The sequence below is a fragment of the Cydia fagiglandana genome, chromosome Z, assembly GCF_963556715.1.
Source record: "Cydia fagiglandana chromosome Z, ilCydFagi1.1, whole genome shotgun sequence".
In the NCBI taxonomy this organism is placed as follows: domain Eukaryota; kingdom Metazoa; phylum Arthropoda; class Insecta; order Lepidoptera; family Tortricidae; genus Cydia; species Cydia fagiglandana.
This window is the reverse complement of record NC_085959.1, coordinates 41,775,743-41,803,108: the sequence shown is the minus strand read 5'-3', so window position 1 is coordinate 41,803,108 and position 27,366 is coordinate 41,775,743. Positions and strand designations below refer to the sequence as shown.

General features: G+C 36.9%; 1 protein-coding gene across 8 annotated transcripts in view; it reads left to right on the top strand.

The window, feature by feature from the left end:
• Window positions 1-27,366, top strand: part of LOC134679212 (innexin shaking-B) — a 77,945-nt gene that overhangs the window by 27,425 nt on the left and 23,154 nt on the right. For 2 of the 8 annotated variants that reach the window (XM_063538095.1, XM_063538092.1), the window contains exon 2: window positions 13,093-13,666. The exons of 1 other annotated variant lie outside the window; for it this stretch is intronic. In XM_063538095.1, the coding sequence (XP_063394165.1) occupies window positions 13,295-13,666 (372 nt within the window). In that variant the 5' untranslated portion in view covers window positions 13,093-13,294. Of the gene's footprint in view, window positions 1-13,076; window positions 13,667-17,247; window positions 17,301-27,366 lie in introns of those variants that run through there. 5 more of the 8 variants (XM_063538096.1, XM_063538097.1, XM_063538094.1 and 2 more) reach the window with 5 other exon arrangements.

The window sequence follows — 27,366 nt, the reverse complement described above, 5'->3', positions numbered from 1 at the left end:
GGCCCCGCTAAAATGTTTCTAAATGAACTTCCTTAAAAAATAAATGTTAGATTATTATTTCATAAACGGTAGTTTTATTATTTTATTGCAGTTTATTATGGCAAATAATGAATTTCAAGCAGTTGTATCTTTTACGACACCGACGTTCTTTGAGGGGTCAGTCGTCGTACTAAATGTATGAGAGGGTTTGAAGTTAATTTTTGGGATATTTCTGCTTTTATTTTAAAATAGTTATTAATGTAATTTTACTCATTGGGCACTTTCGGAATCAATTTGAAGTTTTCTGATATCTGTTATATTTGCGTAATTATCGCCTGGCTACACTTAACGATTACACCCTGTATAATCGACGAGAAGTTAACACTTTTAAGAAAGCTAAAAAAGCAACTGTTGACGTAAACATGTCACTATTTATCCTATGTCACTTTCACGATTGAGACACATCTAATGACAACTAACATGTTGAAATCCGGAACACCGTTTAGTAGGTACGTTTAGGCTGCCGTGCCAAGTATCAAGACATGCTGAAACACATATGGAGACCATTACCCTTTAGGAAGGTAGATTACTCACGGGAAATGCTTGCCAAGTAAGTATTAAGAACTTTGGATGAGTCAATATTGATTTAGAAAATTTGATTCAAAGGAAATGAGTCACTCGGATCTGGTTTTGTAAAATATTTAAAGGTGGCCACTGACGAGCCTTCCAACAGTCCAAATAGCGTGGCTGCAATCCAAAATCGGTCCGTGAATGTCAAAAACGTACAATGTTTAATATTAGGATGCCGTCCATTTGGATGAATCCATTGTAACGGCATCCATTTGGAATGCGGCCCTTGGCTGCTAAAAGGTTGCCGACCGCTGATCTAGAGTTAGAGTATCATTTTAAACGTCAATCTCAAAGAATATAATACTCACTAGGAGAAGAACGGTAACTCCATACAAAAAAATGTCCCCAACCGTTTATACGTTTATACTAGTGGCGCCGTCTTTGTGTACCAATGGAACTAAAGTACCGGTTTAGCCTGGCGGGTATTGGTAGGTAGTAATTCTGTTGATAAACATATTTGTTATCTTCATATCACGAAATATATGCAAGATGCAAATATTACCCCTTGTTTGTGGTATTATCAATTGATTTAAATAAAAGGCATGTTTATGTTTATAACATTATATATATTATTTATTAAAAAATGTTTTACATATAAAAATATACACTGAAAACTGGCAACTGGCAACTTAATAAAAAAATAGACATTAATAAAGCGCATTCACAAAGTTTTCAGTACCTTTTATACAAATAACATTAGGCATGCCTACCTTTTACACTTTACACACAGATACACTACACTTTACACACGGCATTTTACACAGATTTCCAACTTGTATTCATACATTTCTTCACGGTTAATTAATACGCTTTCCAGATGCGTTATGACTCGGTTCCTTCTGAACCCACTAAAGTTGTAAATTTCACTCTGGCTGCTTCAACAGCCGTTGCTCCGCATTTAGCACATTTTCTATGTGCATTGCTGTAATCCATGTAGGTACAGACTTACAGTCTTAAGTGGTACGTAGCGGTACACGTTGTATGTATTATTTAAAGAGTTAATAAATAAAATTTTCGTTATGAACTTTAACCACAGCAGTTGGACAGAGTCATTGACAAATATATTTTTTATTATGGTGGGTAGACGTACCTACCCTCCATATATTTTATGAACATTGATAAAGACAGTTGGAAGCAAATATTCATTATAAAACTTAATCGCATGTAATTAAGTTTTAAGCGTTTTAAGTCCCGTTTTATGATTAATATTGTATAAAATTCGTGATAATTTAAATCAGAGTTGGGAGCAATGTTGCTGTAGAAAAATGTTTTTATTTTTATTACTCGCAACTTTTTCCCGGAGGCCAACGCACACATAGAAGCTTAAGGCGCACACATGCGCAATTATTTGGGGACATAACTTTCTTAGGAAGTGAACAGGCCTTGGTCAATCTTCTATGAAATTATGACGTATAACTAACACTTGCACTGCGTGCGCTATCAGTCGTTGCAGATTTATCTTGGTCTAACTCTATCTATACTAATGACAGCACCGCGAGGCGTATCAAGGTCCTGTTCAGACATCGGATATTTGGGGCCAAAATTGAATGATAGGTAGAGAGTTCCTATATCCATAAACTCAATTAGGTATCGATTTCTATATAACTTTCTCATGTACTAGTGATCGCTACAAGTTTATTTTGTGAACACATAATCTTTATGAAAGAATTAAAATGAAACAAAATAAGAACATTTACAATTAGGTTAAATTACACAATTTCTCCTCATAATTTTACTAGACGAAAATCCCGCATCAGTATCAAATTTAGGTGCTTTGTAACACAAAAAGCTAACTAGGAAGTAAAATTAGTGCTCGTATAGACTCATTTGGGATTCAGCGGCACATTTAGCGAGATAATAGCCACCTTGGCCCCATTCACTTAGTTCCAGCGAAAACACCGAGACAGTTTTCTTAAACAAAACACTTCTGGGAAACGCTGTAGAAGAGCGTGTTTATTATTTATTATAAATAGTCTATCGCTTTGACATTTAGTTGAATGTAAATAAACTCCACGTGAATCTTTATTAAAATAAACCAAATACACAAAAGAGTATGCCAACATCTCTCATCTTCATCAGAATTAAATTCAGCGTCAAATAGATAGTAACAACCAAAAGTGCCAAATATACATATAGGTATTATACACTTGAGCATTCACTTGTAATGAGCATTCCAGCGAATGTTACATTACAGGTAAAAGCAAAGCTATAAGCAGTTCGACAAAATAGCGATTGTTCTGTTACAAGTGAATGCTCAGCTCAATTGTATCACCTTATCGTTTCATACCCCTTCATATTTGATGGATGCAATTTGGTTTGACGTTTAAATAATGCGAGGACGAATATTCAAATTTATAATATAATATAAGCCGATGTCGATAAAATGATGACGTGTCACATCACCTAAATATAAATAAAACTACAACACCTTATAAAACAAAGTTCCCCGCCGCGTCTGTCTGTTGGGTGTCTGTTTAGTTTGTTTCGTGTAACCCGTGCGAAGCCGGCGCGGGTTACTAGTAGTAAAATATTATAATCGTGGTTACAATAACATGACCCTGATTTATTATTCGATGTAATTTTAGAGATTATCAGAAACTCGAGTCAAAGTCAGATGTTGGGTCAGACCTAGCTAACTTTGCATGCAGTAGAGTCAACTCTGCTCGTAGCCTTACCGATCGGCCACCGGCAATAAGGTAAAGAAAATTTGTTTTTCCCGTGAAATCCGCATGTTTTTACGATTCTTCTTTACATATACAAGGGAACCTTCAACTCGCCGCCGTAAACCACATTGTATTTATTTGACAAAGATTCCTTTGAGTTCAAACGATACATGTTGAGTTCCATTTCTTTCGAAATTCTCGGTCAGCATGATGGTTATTTCTCGGTATTTATCGCGATTGCTCGGAAATTTGGCAGCTGGAGGTGTTCAAGCAGTTTTCAAGCCATAGGTCGTGGTTTCGGATCCTGGTTCTGTCCTATCTCTATCGGAATGTGATAGCGATAGGAAATGGCGGGTCAATGTATAAAATTCTTCGTGATTAGCATCCTTACTTTACCCATAATCATCATCAATTCTTTGGCCGGCAGTCAAGGACCGGCAAATGGCAGCTTCAGTAGCAGCGGCATGAGCATTAAATGCTCACTGAGACGGTGTGAGAACTCGCATGCGATTACATCGCGGTGTTTGATCGGTCGGCTGAATTGCATAGACCAGGTATAACCTAAGTAGTCCGCATGCGAGGTCGTGCGCCCTCTAAATGAGCCCTAATGTTACCCGTAGCGGCATGTTGGTGCGATTTTTCTATGGAATCTGCGAATGTCCAGTTCTGCCACCTACAGAAATATCCCATTGAGTCACTACGATGGTCTCGTGAGCATTTCCGACCGGAAATACTCGTCTCCGAGCGTCTTGTTGGACGGAGGAAGTAGTGTCGTTTTTTATTTATAAATGTACTCAAAAATAGGCCAAGAATAACATTATGCTGATCTGCCAAGAGACTGTCTTGTTAGTATCTAATAATGATACAATACAAGCGTGTGTTTGGTTTCAAAACGCCTCGCGGCTATACCAATATACCTATACCATATTTAAATCTGAAACCGGCAATTTTGTGTCAAATAGCTAGGTTCTCAATTTAAGCAAACGTACTGGTGCTCGACGCGATCCCAGTACATGTCATCTTGAAACTTAGGTCGTTGTCAATAGAGGTGACAGCAAGGTGTCATCTATTGGGCATTAATATGTAAAGCACTAGTACGTTTACATTACCAATTATCCAGGTTCAAAAAGATGTTGTCTCAATTATAGAGGTTCTCATTACCTAACAGAGGTTGCCCTCTGGCAAATTTATTTTATGGAGGTGCAAATAACCATTGAAACAACCACAAAAAATCGAAGAACTATCGTGAAAGTATTTGTATTCCTACTTATAAAAAGTTTACAATATCATGTACAATCCACACAGTTAACTGACCATTCGTAACTCTTAGCTTCGACGTCATAAGACTCACATTCGGTCAGCTGTCGGCACCCGTCATATTCTTTTGATCGTAAGTTGTTTATGTTGATTCGGACTCATGTAGTCCACTTATTTCGATTTTACAACGATTTGTAAACATTTGGAAGTTTACAATGGTTATTGGTTTTTCACTATGGTGATGAGAAACATAGGTTTTATTAGGTATGATTTTTATTATAAAATGTGATTGAACTTATCTATATTATAAGTGAGCGTATCTATACTTCTGGTTCGCACTAATGTGCCAGTACAAGTGAGACGCATGGAAAGTAAGTTACCTATGTTCACGCTAGCGAATATGACAGTGTCAGGTCAGTGTCAAGCACGTGGTAAATAAGGCTACAAAAGTATTCTTAAAGATACAGAATGTCTGTGCCCATTATGTGGTCTCCTCAATTATACAGCCAAGTGCTATGATTCAAAGCCTATGATCTCTTAAATATCACGTGCACTTCCACCGCAGATACTTAGAACAGTATTTTCATGTCAAGAAGACTCTCGAAAAGGATTAACTCGGGGGAGCCGATGAAATCGATCATGAATTTTGTCTGTTGAGATTGTTCTGTTTAAAATGTTCGATCAATGACTTGGTCACTGCGTTAGTGATGCGGCTCACCTGACGGTAAGTGTATTTTTGTTTAATTAGGTACCTACCTATACTTCTGGTTGGTAGTTTTGCACTTACATTTTATTTCTATCTCACTTGCATCATAAACCCAGTATAGAATTATACGATTAATTTAATATTTCGCGAAATGTTATAATAATTAATATTATATTGTTTAATACACTAGCAGCTGAAAGCTGAGGCGTGTATGTATATCACTTAATAATGCGTGTATAATGAATCGAAAACGAAGCATCGCATTTGATAACGTTTGATTTATTAGAAGTTTCCGCTGAAGTAAGCTTGGGGTTTTAATTCAGGTATATTAAGTAATAAAAATATTTAAATACAGTGTGTGTCTGACCATGGGGCTTTAAATCCAGGGCTCGATTCTACTTGCTAAACTGAGCTACTTTTACTATGGCACCAACCCCGAAATCCCGAATTTTTTTTTTACTTCTTCATACATTTTGGCGAGTGTGTACTGTCTCTTCCGAAAATCGTTTTTTCCGGATTGATATTTTTGCCATTCGCAATTTTTCCCATTTTAATTTTTCTCGATAGCTTCCTTTTCCGAAATCATATTTAACTATTCGCATATTTTCCCGTTATTTTAATTTTCCAATAGCTTAATTTTCTAATAGGTTTTTTAACCATTCGCATATTTTCCCACTATATTTCATTTGTTTACAATCACGGAATAGATAGGTGCGACGACGAGCGAAGCGAGGAGGAGTGTGTTAGGTGAACTGCGAGCAAAACAGTGCGCGAAGCCGAGCGAGCGAAGCGAGCGTGCCGCGGCAGCGGCCGGCGAGCGCCAGAACCCACTTATTATATTGTACGATATTGATTTACAAAAATAAGTTATTTTTTAGTTAGTGTCCCGCATATTATAATAAGAATACATATCCAAATTATGCGAAAATAAGCTACTAGGAAATAAAATTAATGGGAAATTATGCGAATGGTTAGAAAATCTATTAGGATAATAAGCTACTGGAAAATAAAGTTAATGGGAAAATATGCGAATGGTTAGAAATGCTTTCGGGAAAGGAAGCTATCGAGAAAAAATAAAATGGTAAAAATTGCGAATGGGAAAAATATAAATCTGAAAAAAACGATTTTCGGAAGAGACAGTACACACTCATTTTGGCAGATGTCGACGTTTTCTATGGAAAAGCCAAAAAAAATTCCCCGATTTGAGGGTTGGTACCATAGCAAAAGTAGCTCAGTTTAGCGAGTAAAATCAAGCCCTGGATTTAAAGCCCCATAGTCAGACACACCATGTATATGGACAGGACTACCTGTGCTTTGGAGGCCTTGGTCATTTTGAGCACCTTGTGTGTCTGCCTGTTTGTTACCCCTTCGCTGACATCCGTATACAGTTTTAGTGTTCGATTGGCGATTGTCGAAAAATGAATCCTAGGCGGAATGCTTAATTTACCACAGTCATTCAGATGTCTTTGCGCCATAATAATGGACAGACAGGCATAGTAAGGATTTTAGTTTTGCCATCTGGACTACGGAACCCTGAAAAACTGCGAATTTGTATGAATGGCCTCTTGATATATGTGACGTGAGCAATGTGTACATTTTATTGGCCAACAGCTCTAAATAAACACGGGGTTACCTGGTTCCGCGGCCGAGTGCGTCTGGTTTCACTTATCTTTATCTGCCACAGACATATATTTGAGAGACTGCAATATGTTTGATGTAGGTACCTCTAATTTTATAATTATTTTCACGTTTGTTTTAATTTTGTATAAACGTTTTCTCATTGTATAATTTGTACGTAGCGGTGTTTAGCCCTATGATTAACAGGTAGAACGTGCCATTTAGCATTCACTTTGGCATTTGTACACCGTCAAAATATGTGCAATGGTTTATTACTTTTATTAGGTCACACGTGAACACTGGTAAAAGTCTTTTTTTAAACAAACTGGCCCGTTTTAAATACCTATTGAAACTTTCCTCATTTGATCGATAAATAAACAATATATCTTGGCCATATAAAAGTTGTTATCTAATCTAGACAAAATACTAAATGTCTCTCATACGTAATAATTGAATATTACAATATGTGCGAAATCAGGGGGCCTAGCCAAGACGACAATAGTTGATAGAAACGCCAATCGGCTCCCACCATCGCCAAGCGGCTAGTCTGCTCGTTCGCTATCACATAATAAAAACTGACAAAAAAAACAAAAGGTAACCTCTGCGATGTAAAGTTTTGATTGGCCCATACAGTAATAGCACATGCGGCGTCTACACCAACACATATCCGTGTTATCTACATTCCCGTTCAGTAGTTGTATTTAGAATCGCTTCAGGAGTCAACGACTCCGTATTTATTTCGAATAAGGTATGGCAACTCTGGCATCTTTATAGCCGAACAAAAATATCACCCGACCCGGGCGGGGTTGCCATCATTTCAAATAAATTGATACTAGATTTTTGAACATGGATTTGAATGTTTTACTTGCGTTATATGTTGTTTTTTTAGTGTCTCGTTTGCTTTGATCGCTGTAAATTATGGAGGAAATCGTTGGTGAGATCATTTCGTTTTTGTTTAATACACGTCTTTGATTTATATTGTGAGAGATATTTCATATTATGATGGTGCCTAATACTGACTACTGACAAGTGATTGGCGTGCAAAAACTTTATCAAAATGAAGATAAAGATAAGTACTTATCTAATAGATTTTTCCTACGAATCGATCTCCTTAAAATATACATACCGACATACATATATATCCATCCTTATTTTGCCCATATTTCCACCTCGGTGGCAAACAAGCACAAACAGCCTGATGGTAAACGGTCACCATAGACCCTTTAAAAACCTGTAAGTCGTCGGCGGACCCTTAGCAAATTCAAACTTTCATTGTGACATCAAAATGATGTCAGTCGCCCATGCTAATACATTACGGTACGGACAAGTGCGAGAGAAATACTCATCTAAAATCCTTGCTTAAATTTGGCCTCGCAAAAATTTTGAGATTTATATTAATTAATCATTTTACCTAAGGCACAAGCTGGCAAATTGTATAGATGTTTACGACCGTGAAGCGCAGTGTAATATTTCCTGCACTAATGCTAAAGATTATGTTTTTACTAAGCCCTTTCTTACCAAGACAATATGAGTTACACTTTAAAGTATTCCTTTCTTAGCTAGTGATGGAAAAAAACTTGAACAACGCTGTTTCAAAATTAAAACAAAATTCATTGTCTCTGGATGAGATATAAAATAATTGAGGTATGAAGGATAATTGGTAAAACGTACCCAAAGGAAAACCCGCCTGTTGCTATATTTATTGCATGCGCACAGTTTTATTGCTATGCCGCTTGCACAGTGACATTGACAGGCGGCATCATACACACACAGGGCCACACACAGGGGCAGACAGGGGGGGACAGGGGGGACAGAATAGTTTTTGCTATATACGAGTAGCGAATTTTAAAATACGACCGCAGGGAGTACTAAATATATACTAATCATGGTCTATGGACCGTCCCGATCGATATAAGTCTAACTAAATCTTTTTTGGACTGTTGGTTCAGGGGTATAGTTATAAGTAGGTGAACAATATTAATATTACCTTTAAAATAAGAACAAAAAACTACTCTTTACAGTTTCCGTGAAACGAAAGAGAATTTGAAACCTTATTTTACCTTTTTGCAATACCTTTTCGCAAAACTGCTTCCCCTTAAGTTACTAGCACATACAACCTCCACACAACCTCCTTAATAGCTTCCGGTATCGGTATCCGGCGACCGAACGCCGTCACGTCCCTAACTCTATCCCCGTGTACTAACACCGCCACTTCGACTGACCACAGATCAACCTTAATACGTCTACACAAGGTTCAGGATAAGTCTGGCTACGTGCGATGGTTCTTACGAAACCTTAGTTATGCGACTCATCGATTTACATGACAAAACTGAATGTCATTGTTCGGTATTATGAGTATGCGCGCGTGGGATATCGATAGCGGGTTATATATTGGGGTACAGTGCACTTGGTTGTAAGTCATGTGAGTCGTGTTCTTGGTAGTTTATGGCATCGGGATTCATCTAGTGTGAATTTGAAACACCTTTGTCTTAAATAGGGAAGGTACACAAATAAAATTCAACATAAAAACGCTTAATTAACTTTGGTAAAACATTGTTTTCCTGTCGATGAAAGCATCATTAATTCATTAGTATTTGGGATCAGTTTCATTTGTTTGCTTTCATTCTCAGAACATAAATTAATACAAAAATAAAGATTACTCATGCAAGTGATATTCTTATATTATGTACTTAAATAAAACTGAATTCAACAATATACAAGTGAATGAAAATAATTTTTTATAGGCCTAATAATATCATGAATACAAACTTTCAACAATTCAATTTAAATTTTAATATCTTATATTTAAAGCTCACAATAAGTTGAACTTGTAATTGCCAGTTTAAGGCCAATCGAGTTAACATATGCGTTAATTTCATATCTGTTTGCTTTTTGCGTTAGTCTTGGATTACGAGGGTTGTATCTCTTTCGCACTTTAGTGATTAGAGGGAGATGGCTGATGATCGTAGGAGTGAAATTTTGGTGTACACCATATAGAGGTGTTATAACCGATTTACCAATTTATAGAAAAAAATATACAAAAACATCAGTTTTGTAGTTTGTGCGGAAATAGAAGAGTCGTGAGAAATTGTACCAAATGCCTGAAATCATAGGGATTCGTGAATTATACAGCTTAAAGCCACTTTCTGATACATTCATATATTTTATTGCGATCAGTTCGTTTTCACAGAGGATGGTATTAAAAAGATTATAAAGTAATTACATGATACGCTGTTAGGGCATTGCAAGTATCTTAATACTTGTGACTATTTAAAAATAATAATCCGATATGATATGATGATGATGAGAATAGATGACGGCAGATGTCCCTGCGCCCGCGCAGATGAAAAGAGTTTAACGACGCATTTAACGACTAGTAGCATAAAACGATTACGATCACGCTCCTAACTCCGCCCTATCCGTCAACTGCTTATCAATCGAATATCAACCCTATTCTTTTACTTTAAAGTGCATTTTTGGGTTAGACATAGTTTTGATTTAGGTCGTTCTTGAATAAGGAACGTTTAAAAGACGGCCCAGGTGGGGCCGTATTTATTTGATGTTGTTTGTGTTATTTTTTATGTTTTAGTTCCAATTAGGAACTATTTCCGTTTTTTAGGCTGGCTGCGTTTTTTATCAAATTAGTTATATTTATGTTTCAAAAGTAAATGAATGGAAAATGCTAGTTAAGGTTTCAGGTATCATATATCATTTCAGGAGCCAGATCATAACAATACATAACCACAGAATCACAGAATACTAATAGTACTACCGTACATAACATTTGACATAACATTAAAACGCGTGCCTCAGCCAACTGCGCTAAGAGAGTGTTTTCCCGCGAGTGAAGATTTCACCGAGCTTATTAGCCGATGGCAGCAGTTAGCCGCTGCCAGCTAGCAGCTACAGACGAAGAAACGCGTAGGTACACTTCAACTCAAGTTAATAGAAGGAAATTGAAAAATAGAAAGAGCATCTCGAGCGTTCATTCGACTAATACGTGAATAACCCATTTAGAATAAATGTAATAAGAATAGAAAAAAAATATTTGAAAAAGTTTAACTTAACATTCAAGATTCATTGATCGTTCGAGATTTTGAGAGCTAACGATTTCGTAACTCTCTATAGTTCCCGCTTTACCAATTTGACCTATGCCAATAAACTCAAATACTTACATACCTACATACTTATAGGAGAAGTAGACATAATCGAAGGTATTTTCACCACATTCTTTAAAACCGATGTGTAAATGTAGCTCTTATAAATGATTCCTATTCGGTAATATATAATATCGACTTGTGAATGAAAGGACAGCTGTAAGTAATTGACGTAAGTAAATGATCTGCTTAATACGCTGTCACGCGCTATTTCTGTCAAACTGACAGATTTGGCGCTGCGCGTGCGGTGACGCGCGTGTCATTTTTTTTTCTCTAGTTCATTTGTTATATCAAAGCGAAGATATTAGTTTTATTTAGTTATATCAGATACCTACGACATTTATAATTTTAAAGAAGGGTTTATTAAATACGATGAATTAATGGTAACAATATGATTTATTTTTTTCCTCATTCTTTTAAATTCTCGTAGGTATACTATTGTTATTTACCATATTCCAATTGCGAAGAAGAAGGAGCTTTTGTAAGCTGACATGCCTGTACATGATGCGCGTAACTGAATTATATCATAAAGTGGACCTTATGTCTTAGTAAATAAGATTTACGAATAGTCCGTTAACATTGTGGACGATACACACGGTATCTTGAATAAAATTTGTTAAATTGGCAGTTGTTCAGCAGTATCAGTAAACTAGGTATACCTAAACAATCTAAACATATAGGGTGTGGCCTGAAACACCAGCAAATAATTAAAACATAGATTGTACTCCTCAAACGGTGACACTTTAGTTCAACAACTTTTAAAAATTATGAAGTATTTAGACTCCCTATTTTTCATACAAAATAAATATTATCTTCAATGGACGTCATCGCCATGCCATATCATTGTGATTGACGTTGCTTGTCAGTCCTTAATCATAACAAAATTCGTAATACATTGCGTCTTAGATTAAACTTTAAAGTGTATTAAAAAACAAACCACAAGTTATTTTTAAAAATCGCTACAGTACAGCCTACAGTTAAATTTTTTGCTCATATTACAGGCCACACCCGGTATTATGTTTATTCTACCTTCTTTAGTCGCTGCAACTATCATCTGCAAAGACGCTGTGCAATGATGATGGTGATTATGTTTAAGAAAAACTTACATTATATGAATATTACAAAGCAACTAAAAAATATCAAAATACTTTTTCTATTTTACAAAAGAGAAATGGAGCACTTTATATAACACGCTTCAGAATGTAGACAATAAACAATTATAAATTCGTGAAACTATAAGAGTTGATTCATCGAGTATTTCAAATACAAAGACAACATAAAATTAGCGTAAGCCGGTTTTATGTTCCAAGAAATGTTATTTGTCATTTGTTTTAATAGAAAGAATTAAAAATACGTTATCATAGATCACTCCAGTTGGTGTGTGGGTTAGTGTGCTTAATTATGCAAGTTTGTAACGAATATAAGACATAGATTACATACGAAAAACTCATAAGCACCACTTGCGCCATCACACCAACCCGGGGTTAAGCGGTTAAACCGTTAATCCAGTATCAAATTGTACTAGTAACCAAGGTAACTCCAGGTTTAACTGGTTAAAAGTATTTTTTGTTAAGATCGTTTTTCATGATTGATCAGCGTCAAGGTAACCAAAACATGTTACCTTGACGCTTGTCAATAAATGTATTTCCTGAATTTCCATTCCATTTCACAGTGTCAGGGGGCTAACACATAATTGTAGTTTTTATATTAAAATTAACATGTTTAATCAAGGCTACATACTATGAAATTATTCACACGGGAACTGAAGCATTTTTGCAAAGGCAAACTTCAACCAAAACCTTAAATAGAGAATCTTGGCTAGATAGAAAAAATCACGAAAACATGTCTAGTGTGCGTTTACTTTCGGTTGTAGGCATATAGTTACCTGTAACCCGTACCATGTACCGTGAATGTTACCCGTCTTGGTTAACAATCTACTATACTCACTTTTATCAAAATTTGAGGCACAATGAATCGATGGACGATGATATTTTACACTTTTAAGCGTATTTACCAACTTTGTCAATTAACAAATTATGCATACTTGATACTCGTTATTTTTATCAGGTAAATTACTTACCAGCCAGCACAATCAGCTTCCAAGATCACATATTGAAAACAGCAAGTGTTATGAGTAAACAAACAAAATTATCAAAAATGACCAAATGAATTAACTCACGAATTCGACAAAAGTGACTATTCCGATGTAAAAAACAACGATTCGACAATGAAACGAAGAAAGACAGAGTGCTAATAATGATAAGACTTTCGTCTAACCATTTAAGATGTTAGACGTGTTTCGCGGTCTAAAGAATCTCATAAAAGTGAACTATGTACATATCGACTCGCCAGTGTTTCGCCTACACTATTCTATAACAGTTATCTTACTTATATCTTTTAGTTTGATAGTGACTACGAGACAATACGTGGGTAACCCCATAGACTGTATACACACTAAGGATATACCTGAAGACGTTTTGAACACATACTGTTGGATTCATTCGACTTATACGTTGAAGAGTTTCTTCAACAAGAAAGTGGGAGTAGAAGTGCCGTATCCGGGGATTGGCAACAGTCGCGAGAAGGGCAAGGAAGATATGAGCGACAGAAAAATCTACAAATACTACCAATGGGTGTGTTTCTGCCTGTTTTTTCAGGTGAGTTGTAGTTTGTAAGTTTGAGCTTTCTTAGAAGCAAAGGGCCTTGACTTGATGTGTCGGCAGCGGAGCACCACTGCCCTTTATCCCCGCTTTTTTTGAGGGGGGCTTACCACATGACTAGGGGGTAAAATATTTAAGTTTCAACTAGAGAGGTTTTCGCGTGATCTATAAAGGTTTAAATTAAGATACCTCCTCGGATAATACAGCCTCCTAGCCTAGTCGATAGTGACCCTGCCTACAAAGCAGGAGGTCACGGGTTCGAATCCCGGTAAGGGCCTTTATTAGTGTGTTTATTACGAATATTTTTTCCTGAGTTATGAATGTTGTATGTAATAAGTATGTAATATCGTCGCCTAGTAGGTAGCTAGCTTTGGGGCTAGGTCGATCTGTGTGAGATTGTTCCCAAAATATTTATTTATAGATTTAGCTGTAGTGAAAAGTGTAAATGAATTTTAAGTTTGAGCAACATTTTGAGTTTCGATGGCGAACAGTTATGAATCAAGAAGAATATTGACTGTCGGAAAGGAAACAGGAGATCCCGAGGAGAAGAGGCCTAGGCCTAGCCGGGGCCCTCGAGTCAAAAGTTTGAATACCCCTATACATAGACGGTACAAGCGCAACCTATATTTATTCACATACCCGACAATTTGTAAAGTAGGCAATGGCAACGAACTACAAGCAAAAGTTGACTAACCCAAAAATTCCTCCTTTTATGAAACGTAAAAACGCGTCACGTCTGACAGGTACGCGTTACGCTAATAATAGTTTACTGGGGGACTAGTTTCGCCATTTTTTATTACGCGCACGCGTAAACGTGGCGTTAATCAAAATGTAACGGATTCCATCAACAATGTGAACTATGTCGTCGATGTGGGTCAGTGGGATCGGGCCTGATAAAAATGTCAGTTTTGAAATATTTTTTTATTGCTTCAAGGATGACTCACGCGAGAATGGTCCAGGCCCGGGCCGAGGCGAGCGACACTCCGTTTTCTATGATGGCTGATCGGTGATCAAGTGATTCTTTATATAGAAGACGAAGTGTCGATTGCGTCGGGATTGAGTAGGTACATCAATTTATATAAGTAAAATTATTTTGACAAAATTAACCATATTAAACGATTATTTATCAATTTAGTACCCAGTATCTCAGGTAGGTATTTATACCCAGTTGCGCGCGTCGTACACCGGTGAATAGTCAGAAGCCTCGTCGAGTGGCAATTGTTTAACAGAAAATGCCCGCTGAACCTGCAACTAATAATGTATGGAAATAATCACGTAAGTTCTTGTGCATCGGTCATTCCGAAATCTTTGAGGTGTTTCATTTTTTTTACCATTTTATAATTTTTAATTTACATCTATAAAGTTAAAGGTTCGAACTCGGGGGCGTAGCCAAGATGACAATTGTTAATAGATAACGCCAATAGAGACTACGGTACGGAAATAGTCACGTGACTTTTCGTACCGTAGTTTCTATTTGTCAACCCGTATTTTTATTTATTCGTTTGGCGTTTGTCGATGTACGATTGTTACCTTAGCTATTACTCCTAATATTTACCAATAGCTACTATTCGGTGAACGTAATCGTCCCTAGTAACACGTGTTACTAGTTCTAGTAGTGTTACTACAAATATTACGGAACGTGTTTTACAATTTGTTTGGAACCATAGCCGGGTTTTATGAGGCGCGTTGGCAACGACCGTTATAATACCTACTATCTATACATTGTTCTAAGTCAAATTATTAGTAGGTTAATTTAAAAGTAGGTAGTAGTTTAGAACTATGGAAACGCTAATGATTGGCACGTTGACGGCTAAGAACCCTGTTGAATACGCACAAACGTTGTAAAGACGACTCTCTTATCTTCTGTCATCCTCATCTGACTACCTTCAAACTTTTCAGGTGATCGTTTACATTGGATGTTTAAAATTTTGTTGAATTGGCTCTAGTTTTAATCATTATTTTAGGTTGTGGCTTGCGACTCTGCCGCCATGCGAATGTTTTTCTACACCTCTGGTGTTGTCTCTCACTCACGATTTGACATTAAGTCAATATTATATTGCCTTTTTTCTTCAAGCGAAGCGAATTCATTGTTGTTGCGGTGGGTGCGTGGTTGCAAAGTCTTTTTGTCAAAAGTCTATTCATTGTTTTTTTTATTAAACCTGAATCAAGTTATATTCTATCATTTACTTAAAAATATCTATTCATTCTCTGGACGTTAAAGCTTTTTACATTCGTTTATTTTGATAAAAGTCACAGCTTTTTGCCATGCCTTTAAGTTTACCTAAAGAAATTGACTTGTATATGCTTGATACATCTCTAATTCAAAGTATTTTAATGCCGTTGTACTCAAGTAAAAAAATTGCAAATATATTTATATATAGTAACAGCACCAGTCATGGGACATTTAAGAGGGAATTTGGAGTATTTGTGATATTTCCCTGATACATGTGAATGTTCTACCGCTTAGCGTATTGAAAGATGAAAGTCCTACCCGTCTTTCATGTTTCAGGCGTGTTGTATCAAAGATACTGCAATGAGTTTCCACATACTTAACAAATTAAAACTATGCTATTTTTCTCCAGTCATGGACACCAAAGCTCCAGTAATGGGCCCCCCAGTAATGGACACTGCTCTATCAGTATAAAATATTGAAATAGGTCATCAGATCTGGTCCATGTTATCATAATATTGCATTATCATCCGATTTGCATATTTAATTACGAATACAAAATTTCAACTCAATCGGAAAACGGGAAAGTGGCTCAAACTCGGCTACCAAGATTTGACCCACACTAAAAAACGATATTAATTTATCCGAAGTCCGAGCATACCTCCTGGTTGACATATTTCGTAACTACATTTTACTTCTGTATTGTTTAAACATGAAATGATGGCATGGCAAGCATCATTATGTAAATTGCCCATTATAGGAGGTATGCAGTTTTACAGCTCCTATAATGGGATTGGGCCAAATACCACTATTTTTTTACATCTGTGGAGTCACAACATAGTATGTTGTATACCTTATCTCATGGTAAATGCAATTAACAAAACACATTCTAGTTTTCATCAAGTATTAATTAATTAAAATTTAATAAATTAACTCACCTCTCTTAGCGAAGTTGTTAAGAATTCGTAGTGGTATTTTTTTTCAGTGACACGACAACTTTTGGGTTGACGCCAATTTCTTAAAAAACAACCAAATTTAATAAAAATTCAAACTGAAACAGCTCTAGGACTCTTATTTATGATAATATACAGGCAGTGTTTATAAACTACTTTTAGACACTTATTTTACAGGATTTGTGGTTTTTTGTCCCATTACTGGTTCCACGCCCATCATAGGGTACACTACTATAATTACCCTAAAAGTAAATAAATAAAATTCTGATACAAACAGACAGTATGTATTAGGTTTCCCTTCGAGTATCATGGTGTGCCTCAGGGGTTAGTAATAGGTCCTCATTTTAAACTGGTGGTTAAAATAGTATTAAAATAGAAACGAATGTTAGATAAAGACTAGCAACCACGCCGACCGATATAAGAACGGTTCGCTAACGTAGTCCGTGGTATTCCAGATGTGCATGCGCCGGAGTCCGCAAGCCACCACCTGAATAATTAGTATAACTACGTAAGTACACATAATAATTTATTAAACAAAATATGTGTTATAATAAATAAAGTAAAATAGAAGTGTATACTGATATAGAATATGCTTTATTTTTCTTGTAGTTAACTGACAAAAAAAGATCTGAGAGCGGCACGATATTACTTTCAGAATTAACAATATCTTGATCCTTCCTCTAGCATTTTAAAGTGTGGAAACCATACCAAATTCATAGTGTATGTTTTCAAGGGCAAATGGTTTGGTAGTGACTGTAAATGTGCCATTTTCTTCGTTACAATTAAAGTTTTCAGCTATACATTTCAAGCCTGATTCACGAAGTCATAAATGACCAGTCAGAAATATCTCAAAGCCAAAAGTAATAACAATTACGGCTCAAATTACTGTGACGCTTTAAATGCTTCTGCTAATGAACATCGAGAATTGTAACTAGGGTTTGCGTTTGATACTATTTGTATGGAAAATCCATCGAATCATCTACGAGTACGTAAGTACTACAAAAAATATTCTTATATTAAAATTCAAAAGACGATTACCAATGTTTTAAGTCACATTAAAACAACTTACTTAAATAAAGCTGTGTCTACATTGCGTGTAAAATCGCTGTCATCTGAAACGACTGTATTAAGCTTCTTTTACAGTGTTTGTGCATTCACACGATTCTTATCTGTTCTTCCGTATTACGACATTTTGCAGCACAACTAAAAAAAACCTTGCTTTGCGCCTCGTTTTAGTCTTGAATTTAAATTGACATGTAAAAGAGAAAACGAAGCCAAATGGGTGGTATTTGAATGTTTTTTATCAGTTTATTTTTTTAAACACCCGTAGACTCGAGAATTAGGTCAGATCGTGTTGCAGTATCTTTAGAATCTTAAATGAGTACCAGTATCTTCTTTTATTTTCTTAGCACCGTTTTGAAACGTGTATTGGTTACGCTGTGGAGCCAAGACGGCTCACATTTTGCTCATTACTTTGATAATTTGGACGAAATGTACTGCAAATACGCGTTTTGCTTTTTACTAGACTCTCGTAGGAATGCATTGCATTGAAGTCTCAATTATGCAGCGGTGGCCCACAATAATCCGTAACAGAACTCAATTCATCCGGTATACCTATTTGTGAACAATTAAGGAAGGGATTCCATTAGGGCTCAAAATAATGATAATTCAGTGATTTATTGAACTCAGGGTTGCGTATCGAATATGTTTAACGCAGACTACATATACTATAAGTCTACTTAAAAAATAATGAGTAAATTATACTGACTAAAATGTCAATTTCTGATCCCTTTATTAAATCTCCCTGTAGTTGCTGGGAATGCACAAAATGTGCCATACTATTAGTAAATTTTCATGAAAAATATAACTTTTAATAAAAAAATGCGTTATGTTTGCCGTAATACGAGTATATGTAACAGGAGTCGGTTTAAAAAAACTGTGTAACACAATAGCGGCCTTAAAACTGTATAAAATAACAGTTTGTTAACTTCATTGTGGATGCTAAATAAATTTACGAAAAAGCCAAGCATTTGTTAAGCTTACTGTACCTTTTTTACAAGCTGTTCTGAAATCCGGATTTCACCAGTTTTGAAAACAGAATGTTTTTAAAGAACAACCGTGTTTTTATTGCTTGTAGTTTAAATATAAATGAATAACCGAGGGTGCTTAACTAATAAAATTATTATTTTTTGCATGCATTTCAATTACTTTCCCGAAAGTAAGTGGGTCGATATTTATTAAGATTTTATATTCCACTTTAGCTGCGTAAATAATTTGTAATAGGTAATATCCATGCCAAACTACAAGCTTAGAAACAAAGATATAGGCCACGGAACGACAGACAGGTAGGTATTCAAATTATAAAAATCTGATATTGATGTGATACCGATACCTATAAAGGTGCGAACGCAATCCATAGAAAAGAAAGGGCCTAATATTGTATGATATTGATTTTTGACTAGAGTTAGTTATATTAAATCAGTCAGCTTTTAAGTCGATAATTTTTAATGCCGTTTTTATTTCCAATTCAGCATCCAACCAAACTTTAAAAAAAAATCCTCTGCCCATTAAGACGATCCAACCTGTGTATAATCTTAAGGCGCCGAAGCACCGGTTAAAGAGCAAGCGTGCAAATTGGGTCACCGGCCCCGCATTCAGATGCGAAGCTAAACACTCGATATTAGCAACACGATGGTTTTAATTTCGTGAATTTTAGGGCGTTATGCGAAACATAAAAAAAACCGGTCATATAAGTTTAAGTTGTTTTTATGATCCCACGGGCCAGTCCGCGGCCAGAGGCCATACGGCGATCGAAATTTATTTATCGCTATCGCTCAAACATGCAAGCGATAGAAAAGCAGATAAGGAAATGTACATTTTCGTTTGTCGCGGTAGGCCCTCAGATGAGTTGCGACGCGAAGCTTTCAATGTTACCTAATTCCGAATGTTTATCTTCCTGTCGTTATAATAAGGCGTTTGTCCAAAAATTAAATTATCTATTGAGTGATTGAGTCGCATTCGGATGCGATGCTAATAGTTCGATATTAATACAAAGTGATTTTTTTTCTTGTCAGGTTTCTTTTGCACAAATTAGAAAAAGAGTCGCCCAGCCGGGAATACCTTCATTGCGTTTTCAATTTTTCACAAAACGGTTTCAGCAGTTTTTTTCATATGTTGGTTCATTTTGTGCGCCCTCATTAAAAAGGTCCTAAGACCAATCCAACTTAGGTACATTGTGACATACCTTCTACGTAAAATATTCGTTGTCGTTTTTGTGTCTTTTTAAATATAAGTATTACTCACAATAACTAGATAAAAAAAAATATTTTAGAAAGTGGCATTAACTAGCTCCTTTATGAAATAATCAATACCGTCTTAGCAATCAGTCTCAACATTTTCGTGTATTTTAAAAGTGGAATCGTCCCAAAGGAACCCCAATCTACAGCCACATTAGCATCCTAAGTATTTGCATAGATTCCACTTGAATTCAGCCACCTCGTAAACAACGCTGCTGCCAAAATTAGCCGAACAAACTCTTAACAAAAGGTCCCAAGTCCCATAGACAACTATACACATTTTACCCTTTTTGTGGGTGTGGGAGCCAGTGGACATTTGTGCGACAATGAACAGCGCCATTTTTAAAAGTTAAGGGTTTTAATGCAGCTTTTTTATCCGTGGAAATCTTGATGTTTTTCGGTTTTGGCTTTACATTTGATCATGGTGGGTTTTTTTGTAAAGAACCTCCAATTGATCTGAATATAGGTCACTTATTTTAAATAAGCTTTATATTTAAACAACAAAATCGGCTAAGTAGTTTTAGATCTAGACTTTTAATCTGATTAAAGATTTGAGGCTTGTGACCTCGAACATTTTTAGGGAACAATTAAATATTTTTAGCGAAGAAAAATCCAACTTGGTATTATTTACAAAGTTAAGATTTCGCACTTATTTTGACTATAAACATATTTTTAGTGCTATTACTCGTACCAGTGTTACCGCAAAGCAATATGCTTTGGTGGTACATAAAATGGAGTGGGTATAAACATATTAGGCTGGTCAGGCAAATCGTGGGGATATTAAGTACCTATAAGATTACTTTTTGACCATGTAGTTACCGGCATTAGAATAGTGCCAACCCTCACATAGGATAAGGGGTGTCGTACGAGGCGACTAAGTCCGCAAACGAAGCATGAAGCCATTTCGTCACAGAGGAGATGGTCCTCTTAGCATTGGACTGTAATCCGTGCTGTGCGTGGGTAATGCAGGTGCTGGGCATCCCTGCGTTTCCTTAATTCCGTCCCAGGCGGTGTAATGACTTACACCATAAACTGTCTGCAATAGACGCAAAGGCCAATGATAAGGTTACTTTAGATATAGATTCAGGCTATTTTATGAGGCCAATTGGAAGATAAGTATAGTTTACCTTTATGTGTCTTTAACGTATCTTTCACCTTTATCTTCGTACCTGTCTAGTGCATGTTCTGTAAAATAAAGTTATTATTACATAAGTAGCCTACATAGTGCACTGGGCTCTACGCTGCAATACCTAGGCCTAGTAGTTTTGAGAGCTGAAAAACCTAATCTAGTATTTCCCCCTTAACCCTGATTAACACTTGGTTACGGTTTACGAGTGCGCGTGGCCATACATAATGAGTCAGCCATCTTTGTTAGGCTGTGTACACATCGTTGAGCGAATTAGGCCTCCGCCAGACTGTTAGGCTAACTTTGCACCGAATTTGACAAAGTGTGAGGTGTCACAATAAATGTCATAATTTTATAGTTATTTGACGTACCTATATGGCACCGCTCCAACAGTTTTTTTTATATATGAAAACTATATTACAACTTTTACAACAGTTATAGTATTGATAGTTAGGTTCTTTAAATCGGCATATATATCAACATATCTATCACAATATATTTTTTTAAAGTGTTTAAGTACTTTGTCATTATCGAGTGTGCAGAGGTGGTACCTAAGTACATATCTGACTCTAGACGTAGAGATACTAGAGATCATAACACGTCTTGTAAACTTTGCCGTAGCCGGTTAAAAATACTTTATATGCCAGGTACTCTTAGGTCTATACAATGGGTACTTAAATTTACATACAGGTCTTCGGGGTCTTTAATCAGTCCTCAAATATTCTTACATCAACATTATCCTGGGACCTAGAAAGACACGTGTTTTTATAGTTGAATGCCATCATAAGTACTTGTTTCTATAGGATTATGATCTAGAATCACTTGATCATTTAGTTGTCAGGCACAGTCGCGTACACAAACATCTTTACAGGCCAACGTTCCAAAAATATATTGACACGCCTCTAAGACACTGACAATAAAATTGTGTTAATATGTTTATGGAACGTTGGCTTGTAAATATATTTTTAATACAGTTGCTCAAAAAGTGCTACTTTACGTAGCTGTTTAACGTGCGGAAAGTTGGTTATCTCGAACTAGTGCTTTTACTTTTTCAATTTTTTCAAATTTATACTTGTTCCAATTCACGACTACTTATTGATGAGTGTTAATATTAGTTTCCTTTAAACGTCGTAATCAGCATAAAAACCTACCGTTAATGTAAGAATACTAAAAATATTACATATTTCATATTTAATTACTTACCTCTTCATCATTATAACACGTTTGTTTTTTAATATTCAATATTGAAAATTCCGTTCTTAATAAGTTGACTGAATGGAACGGAATAGCTGCCAAACGCCCATAGATATAATATACTTAAAGACGACGTCTAACCGAGCTGTCACTGTTAGCACTTTTGTTTAGTGTACGATTAACAATGTTTTTCTTATTTTTTCGCAACTGTATTAAAAAACGTCGTTCGATACACGTGCGGAAATGTCATTCTTCACTCGTCCCGAGTCTTGCCACTCGCTTGCGGCTCGTGGCAAGATATCTCGGTACTCGTGAAGTAATGACATACCTTCCGCACTAGCATCGAAATGTACTATTGTGAACTTGACCGTATATGTGGCACAGTCGCCGTCAGATATACATATATCGGCGCGGCCGAGGTGGTCGAGGTGTACCTGAGCACCCACGGCGTAAGAGTCTTGACAATAGAAGCGTGTTCAAATATTAGTGAACGTGTTGGCCGCTCCGATATGTCAGATGGCGACTCTACAACACATTTACTTGGTACTTATGAACAAATTTTTAGTGCTCCGTATAGAAAACTTTGTTCACGGAGAGAACTGTGGGATCACTCGGTCTTGCGAATCGGTTAGATGCGTTTTTCTCAGAGACCGTTTGGCGTAGATTCCTAATTCATAGCCATTTTTTAAGATGACCCAAATATTTTCGCGTGTCCGTTTCGGGACTCGAACCCGCTAACCGCTAACCCGTCGGCTGCCGGATGCCCGCGTCTTAACGGATCAATAAACTGTTAATACCGCGATCGAGCCGCCGTTCCCGGAACAAACTTTATTAGCGTCGGGTTGCGGGAGCAGACCGCGCGCTGCGATTAAACGCCGCGTCTATTTGCGCAAATCATATTATATAGGATGATATGTATTACTATACACAGATTATACCCGTACATGAGAAGCAAAAAAACTTCAATCGCTACCTACGAATTACCTAATTAATTCCCTGTGACACTCGTTGTGGAACATAAGCTTGTCTCTTTCTCGTTCGGTTTGCGGGAGCTCATTAGCACGTACACATATTTCACTAGTTTAGGAGCGACTAAAGAGTAATTGTACAATGTAGCGCTTTTGGAATGTCTAAGATAACCTATATTTTATTTTAGTCATTAGTCATATAGATATTCTAGTGGCGCTGGTGGCCTAGCGGTAAGAGCGTGTTACTTTTAATCCGGAGGTCGCGGGTTCAAAACCCGGTTTGTATCAATGAGTTTTCGAAACTTATGTACGAAGTATCATTTGATATTTACCAGTTGCTTTTCGGTGAAGGAAAAAATCGTGAGGAAACCGCACTAATCCCAATAAGACCTAGTTTCCCCTCTGGGTTGGAAGGTCAGATGGCAGTCGCTTTCGTAAAAACTAGCGCCTACTTGGCTCCCATGAGGCGTGGCAAAATGCCGGGATAACGCGAGGAAGAAGAAGATATACATATTCTAGTGCGCTGCGCTTCAAAACTAAGGCGCAGCAAATTTAGTTACATATATATTATCTCGAGCTAATTTGGCTTCCCTTTTCTTTATAAGTCTAGGTAAAGAACTAAACTCGACTTAGTTAAATAGGCAAACCGGTGGAAATTGTGTTTTATCGACACTCTACCACTGACCTTGTTCCGTGCAATAAAGTGTAAAAGTAAGCATATTCAAAACTCTTGACATTTTTCTATCATATTATAACTTTAACTTTGGCAAACAAAAATTTGTTGCGTTTTAAAAATCGCGCGTTTTTTAACTAACAAAAGTTGACTGCTTTTTTAAAACCGCGCGTTTTATTCCACCCACAAAGTATCGTGCTAAATGCAACCGTTCGTTGCACCCAGATATTAATGATCGAGTGCGAATGCAAGATTTATCGGACACATCCTTTATCTGCAGATGGATCTGCCGACTTATCTCCGGATCGCGCCGGCTTGACCGATGGGGTGCAATGCACTGGTTTGTGTCTGCTGTCTCTTTTTATATGTTTTTATGTTTATGTAAGTACTGCGATTCGTTCATGGACATAGCCTGATTTACCGGGGGCAAAACCAGTGCTAAGTGATTCATTAAATAAGCAAGACTTACTTATAAACTAAATTGCATCTGTCAAACCAAACCGGGATAGGAATAGTTAAACCGTTAAATTCTCTAAGGGTACCTAAACTCCTTTATAAAAGACCCTTCTCGCATTTGGACTCCAATAGTATGGTTTGCAAACTTATGATTCCTTTGTCAAGTTTGTCATAAAAATTAACATAAAGAAAAAAAATTGGTTAACTACTTTCATAAATGTTATCGCATCGCATAAAAGTCGGGTAGCTACAGGAATGACCTGAAATTTATTTTCAGAGTGTTTTGAGGTAATACAAACCTATTTAGGGTGTAACCGTTATTAATTTCTCAAAACCGTAAAATAAGTCCCTAATATACATACTTTAGGAATGCGCTCTCTCAGGCCAGGAGCATAATTCACAGTCAATCAGATAAGCGGCATTGTGGGCCCCAATTCCGCCGGCACCCTGGGGACGCGCTCTAATCCTACTAGTGCTCATGTATTATGGGTATGTAGGCATTGACGTATTTTTGGCGCGATGCTGTGGGGCGTTCGCTTTGCGATTATCGCAGAATAGGTTAGGTTTATATGGGAGACAAATTGCTTCATGAAAGCAGAAATGCTTTGATTGTTAAAATAGTTTATTTAACAGGAAAAGAATCGCTTCTTCAGGCTTCTAAAACACTGACAATAGGATCGTGTAAATATAATTTTGGAACGTTGGTTTGTAAAGATGTTTGTGAACTCAACATACTTTTACGAATTTAAGATATGATTGATATTAATAATTAACAAGAGATCTCCAAGGTCTGCAACTGCATGACCGGACTTGCATATGGTTTAGATACGTGTATCAATTAGCCCCCTTCTAACCGTCCAACTGCATGCATTGACGGGTGAAAACATCGCCCTCGCAGTTCAGTCGTATGAAATAGAAGCACAACTGTATTCCTTAGACCTCATTCTTCTGTGCGGCGTATCTTCACGCTCGGCCGGCTGCACAGATAGACCTGTTGACGCTGAGCCTGCGTTTTCGCTCGTAAAAATACCAAGAATAGCCTACATTTGGCCTGAACACGGGGTAGATAATACAGGGTGGTACGTACGAGCAAATATTGGAACGAGAATGTAGAGCAAATTGATCTATTTCAAGAGGCTTGGAGAAAATAGAGGCTAAATGCCGGCTCGCGAAATCACGAAAGCCGTCCAACATGATGGGACCAACACTGTATAACTCAGTATTGACAAAGATTGATAAAGGAATCAAACATCAGTGACACAATATTCAACACAAAGACTGACATCCTTAAAGTACTCCTTCTCATAGAACAAGCATATTACTCGATCGGCGAATTTATATTATCCATTTGTAAATGACATTATTTTAACATCAGAATCACATCTAACACAATCGTACAGTTACTTTTATTGTTCGGCTCGGCTGATTTAGCCTGACGTTTCGAACGTGTCAATAGGACCGTGGTCACAGGCAGGCTAAAAAAATTATGAGTGAAAAATGTAAATCAACATCGATCGGAAAGTAATTTCATTTTATAAATTTGCCGTTCTCTCTGCATTCGGAAATGGCTTGACAGACTATATTTATTTTTGTAAATCGGTTTTAGCCTACGGTGATTTCACCTGAACCTCTTTTGTTTTCCATTTGGCTAAAATGCCCTAATTGCAAAGTAGTGGTCATATTTCTTCGGTTGCCTTGAATATAATAATATATGAACTATATAACTACGCCACTTATTAGTAACTGCACCCATTTAGTATTGCGATCCATGCCAAAGCATGCCCGACAAATAAATCTTCAAGTTATTCGTCATTCGATGCAAATTTAACACTAGAATCTAGAAAGCTACTAGCTCCCTATATTCAATACTACTATAGCTTCCGCCTACGACATTCCGCGCAACTTTCGTCCGCATACAGTTACTATTTTCATATCCCACTTAATTCCACCCCTAGCAAGGAACAAGTTGTAGTAGTTGTGTTTGCTCAGAGCAAAAAAAATCTCGGTGGCTCCACTTCTTGAATCCATCCCTGGGTCCTAAAGGACTAATCCTGCCAAAGGAAATCTCTTGTTCATGCAACGCCGTATATTAGCTCCAGCGCCATCCGCTATAGAGAACATTCTCGTAATTTCCAAATAGTTCTGAAAACTTTCATCAAAAAATTCTCATGCAAGTTTCCACTTACAAATTTCCAGTTCTACTATTTGTTACTCAACATGAAAGTGATGAAACAATTAATTACGTCACTCGTTGGCGTCCGTCTGTTCTTAAATTATGGATGTTTTCTATGTATTATTAATAAGTAATATTATATAATATCGTCGTCTAGAAGCGCTGGGGGCTTAGCGATAAGAGCGTGTTCTTTCAATCCGGAGGTCGCGGGTTTAATTTGAACTCCGACTCGTACCAATGAGTTTTTCCGAACTTAGCTAAGTACGAAATATCATTTGATATTTACCAATTGCTTCTCGGTGAAGGAAAACATCGTGAGGAAACCGGACTAATCCAAATAAGGCCTAGTTTCCCCTCTGGGTTGGAAGGTCAGATGGCAGTCGCTTTCGTAAGAACTAGTGCCTACGTCAAATCATGGGATTAGTTGTCAAGCGGACCCCAGGCTCCCATGAGCCGTGGTACAATTCCGGGATAACGTGACGAAGAAGAATATCGTCGCCTAGTACTCACAACACAAGCCTTATCTTTGGCCTTATTAAGCTTACTGTGGGACTAGGGCGGTTTGTGTAAAATTAATCCAAAAAACGCTGTTAGTGTAACAGGCCGTTAGTGTCTTAGTTCGTTAACGTACTTGTTACCTTTCTCGCGTTATTTGTGTGCTGTGGCGAAGTTCGCAGCGCGTTAACCT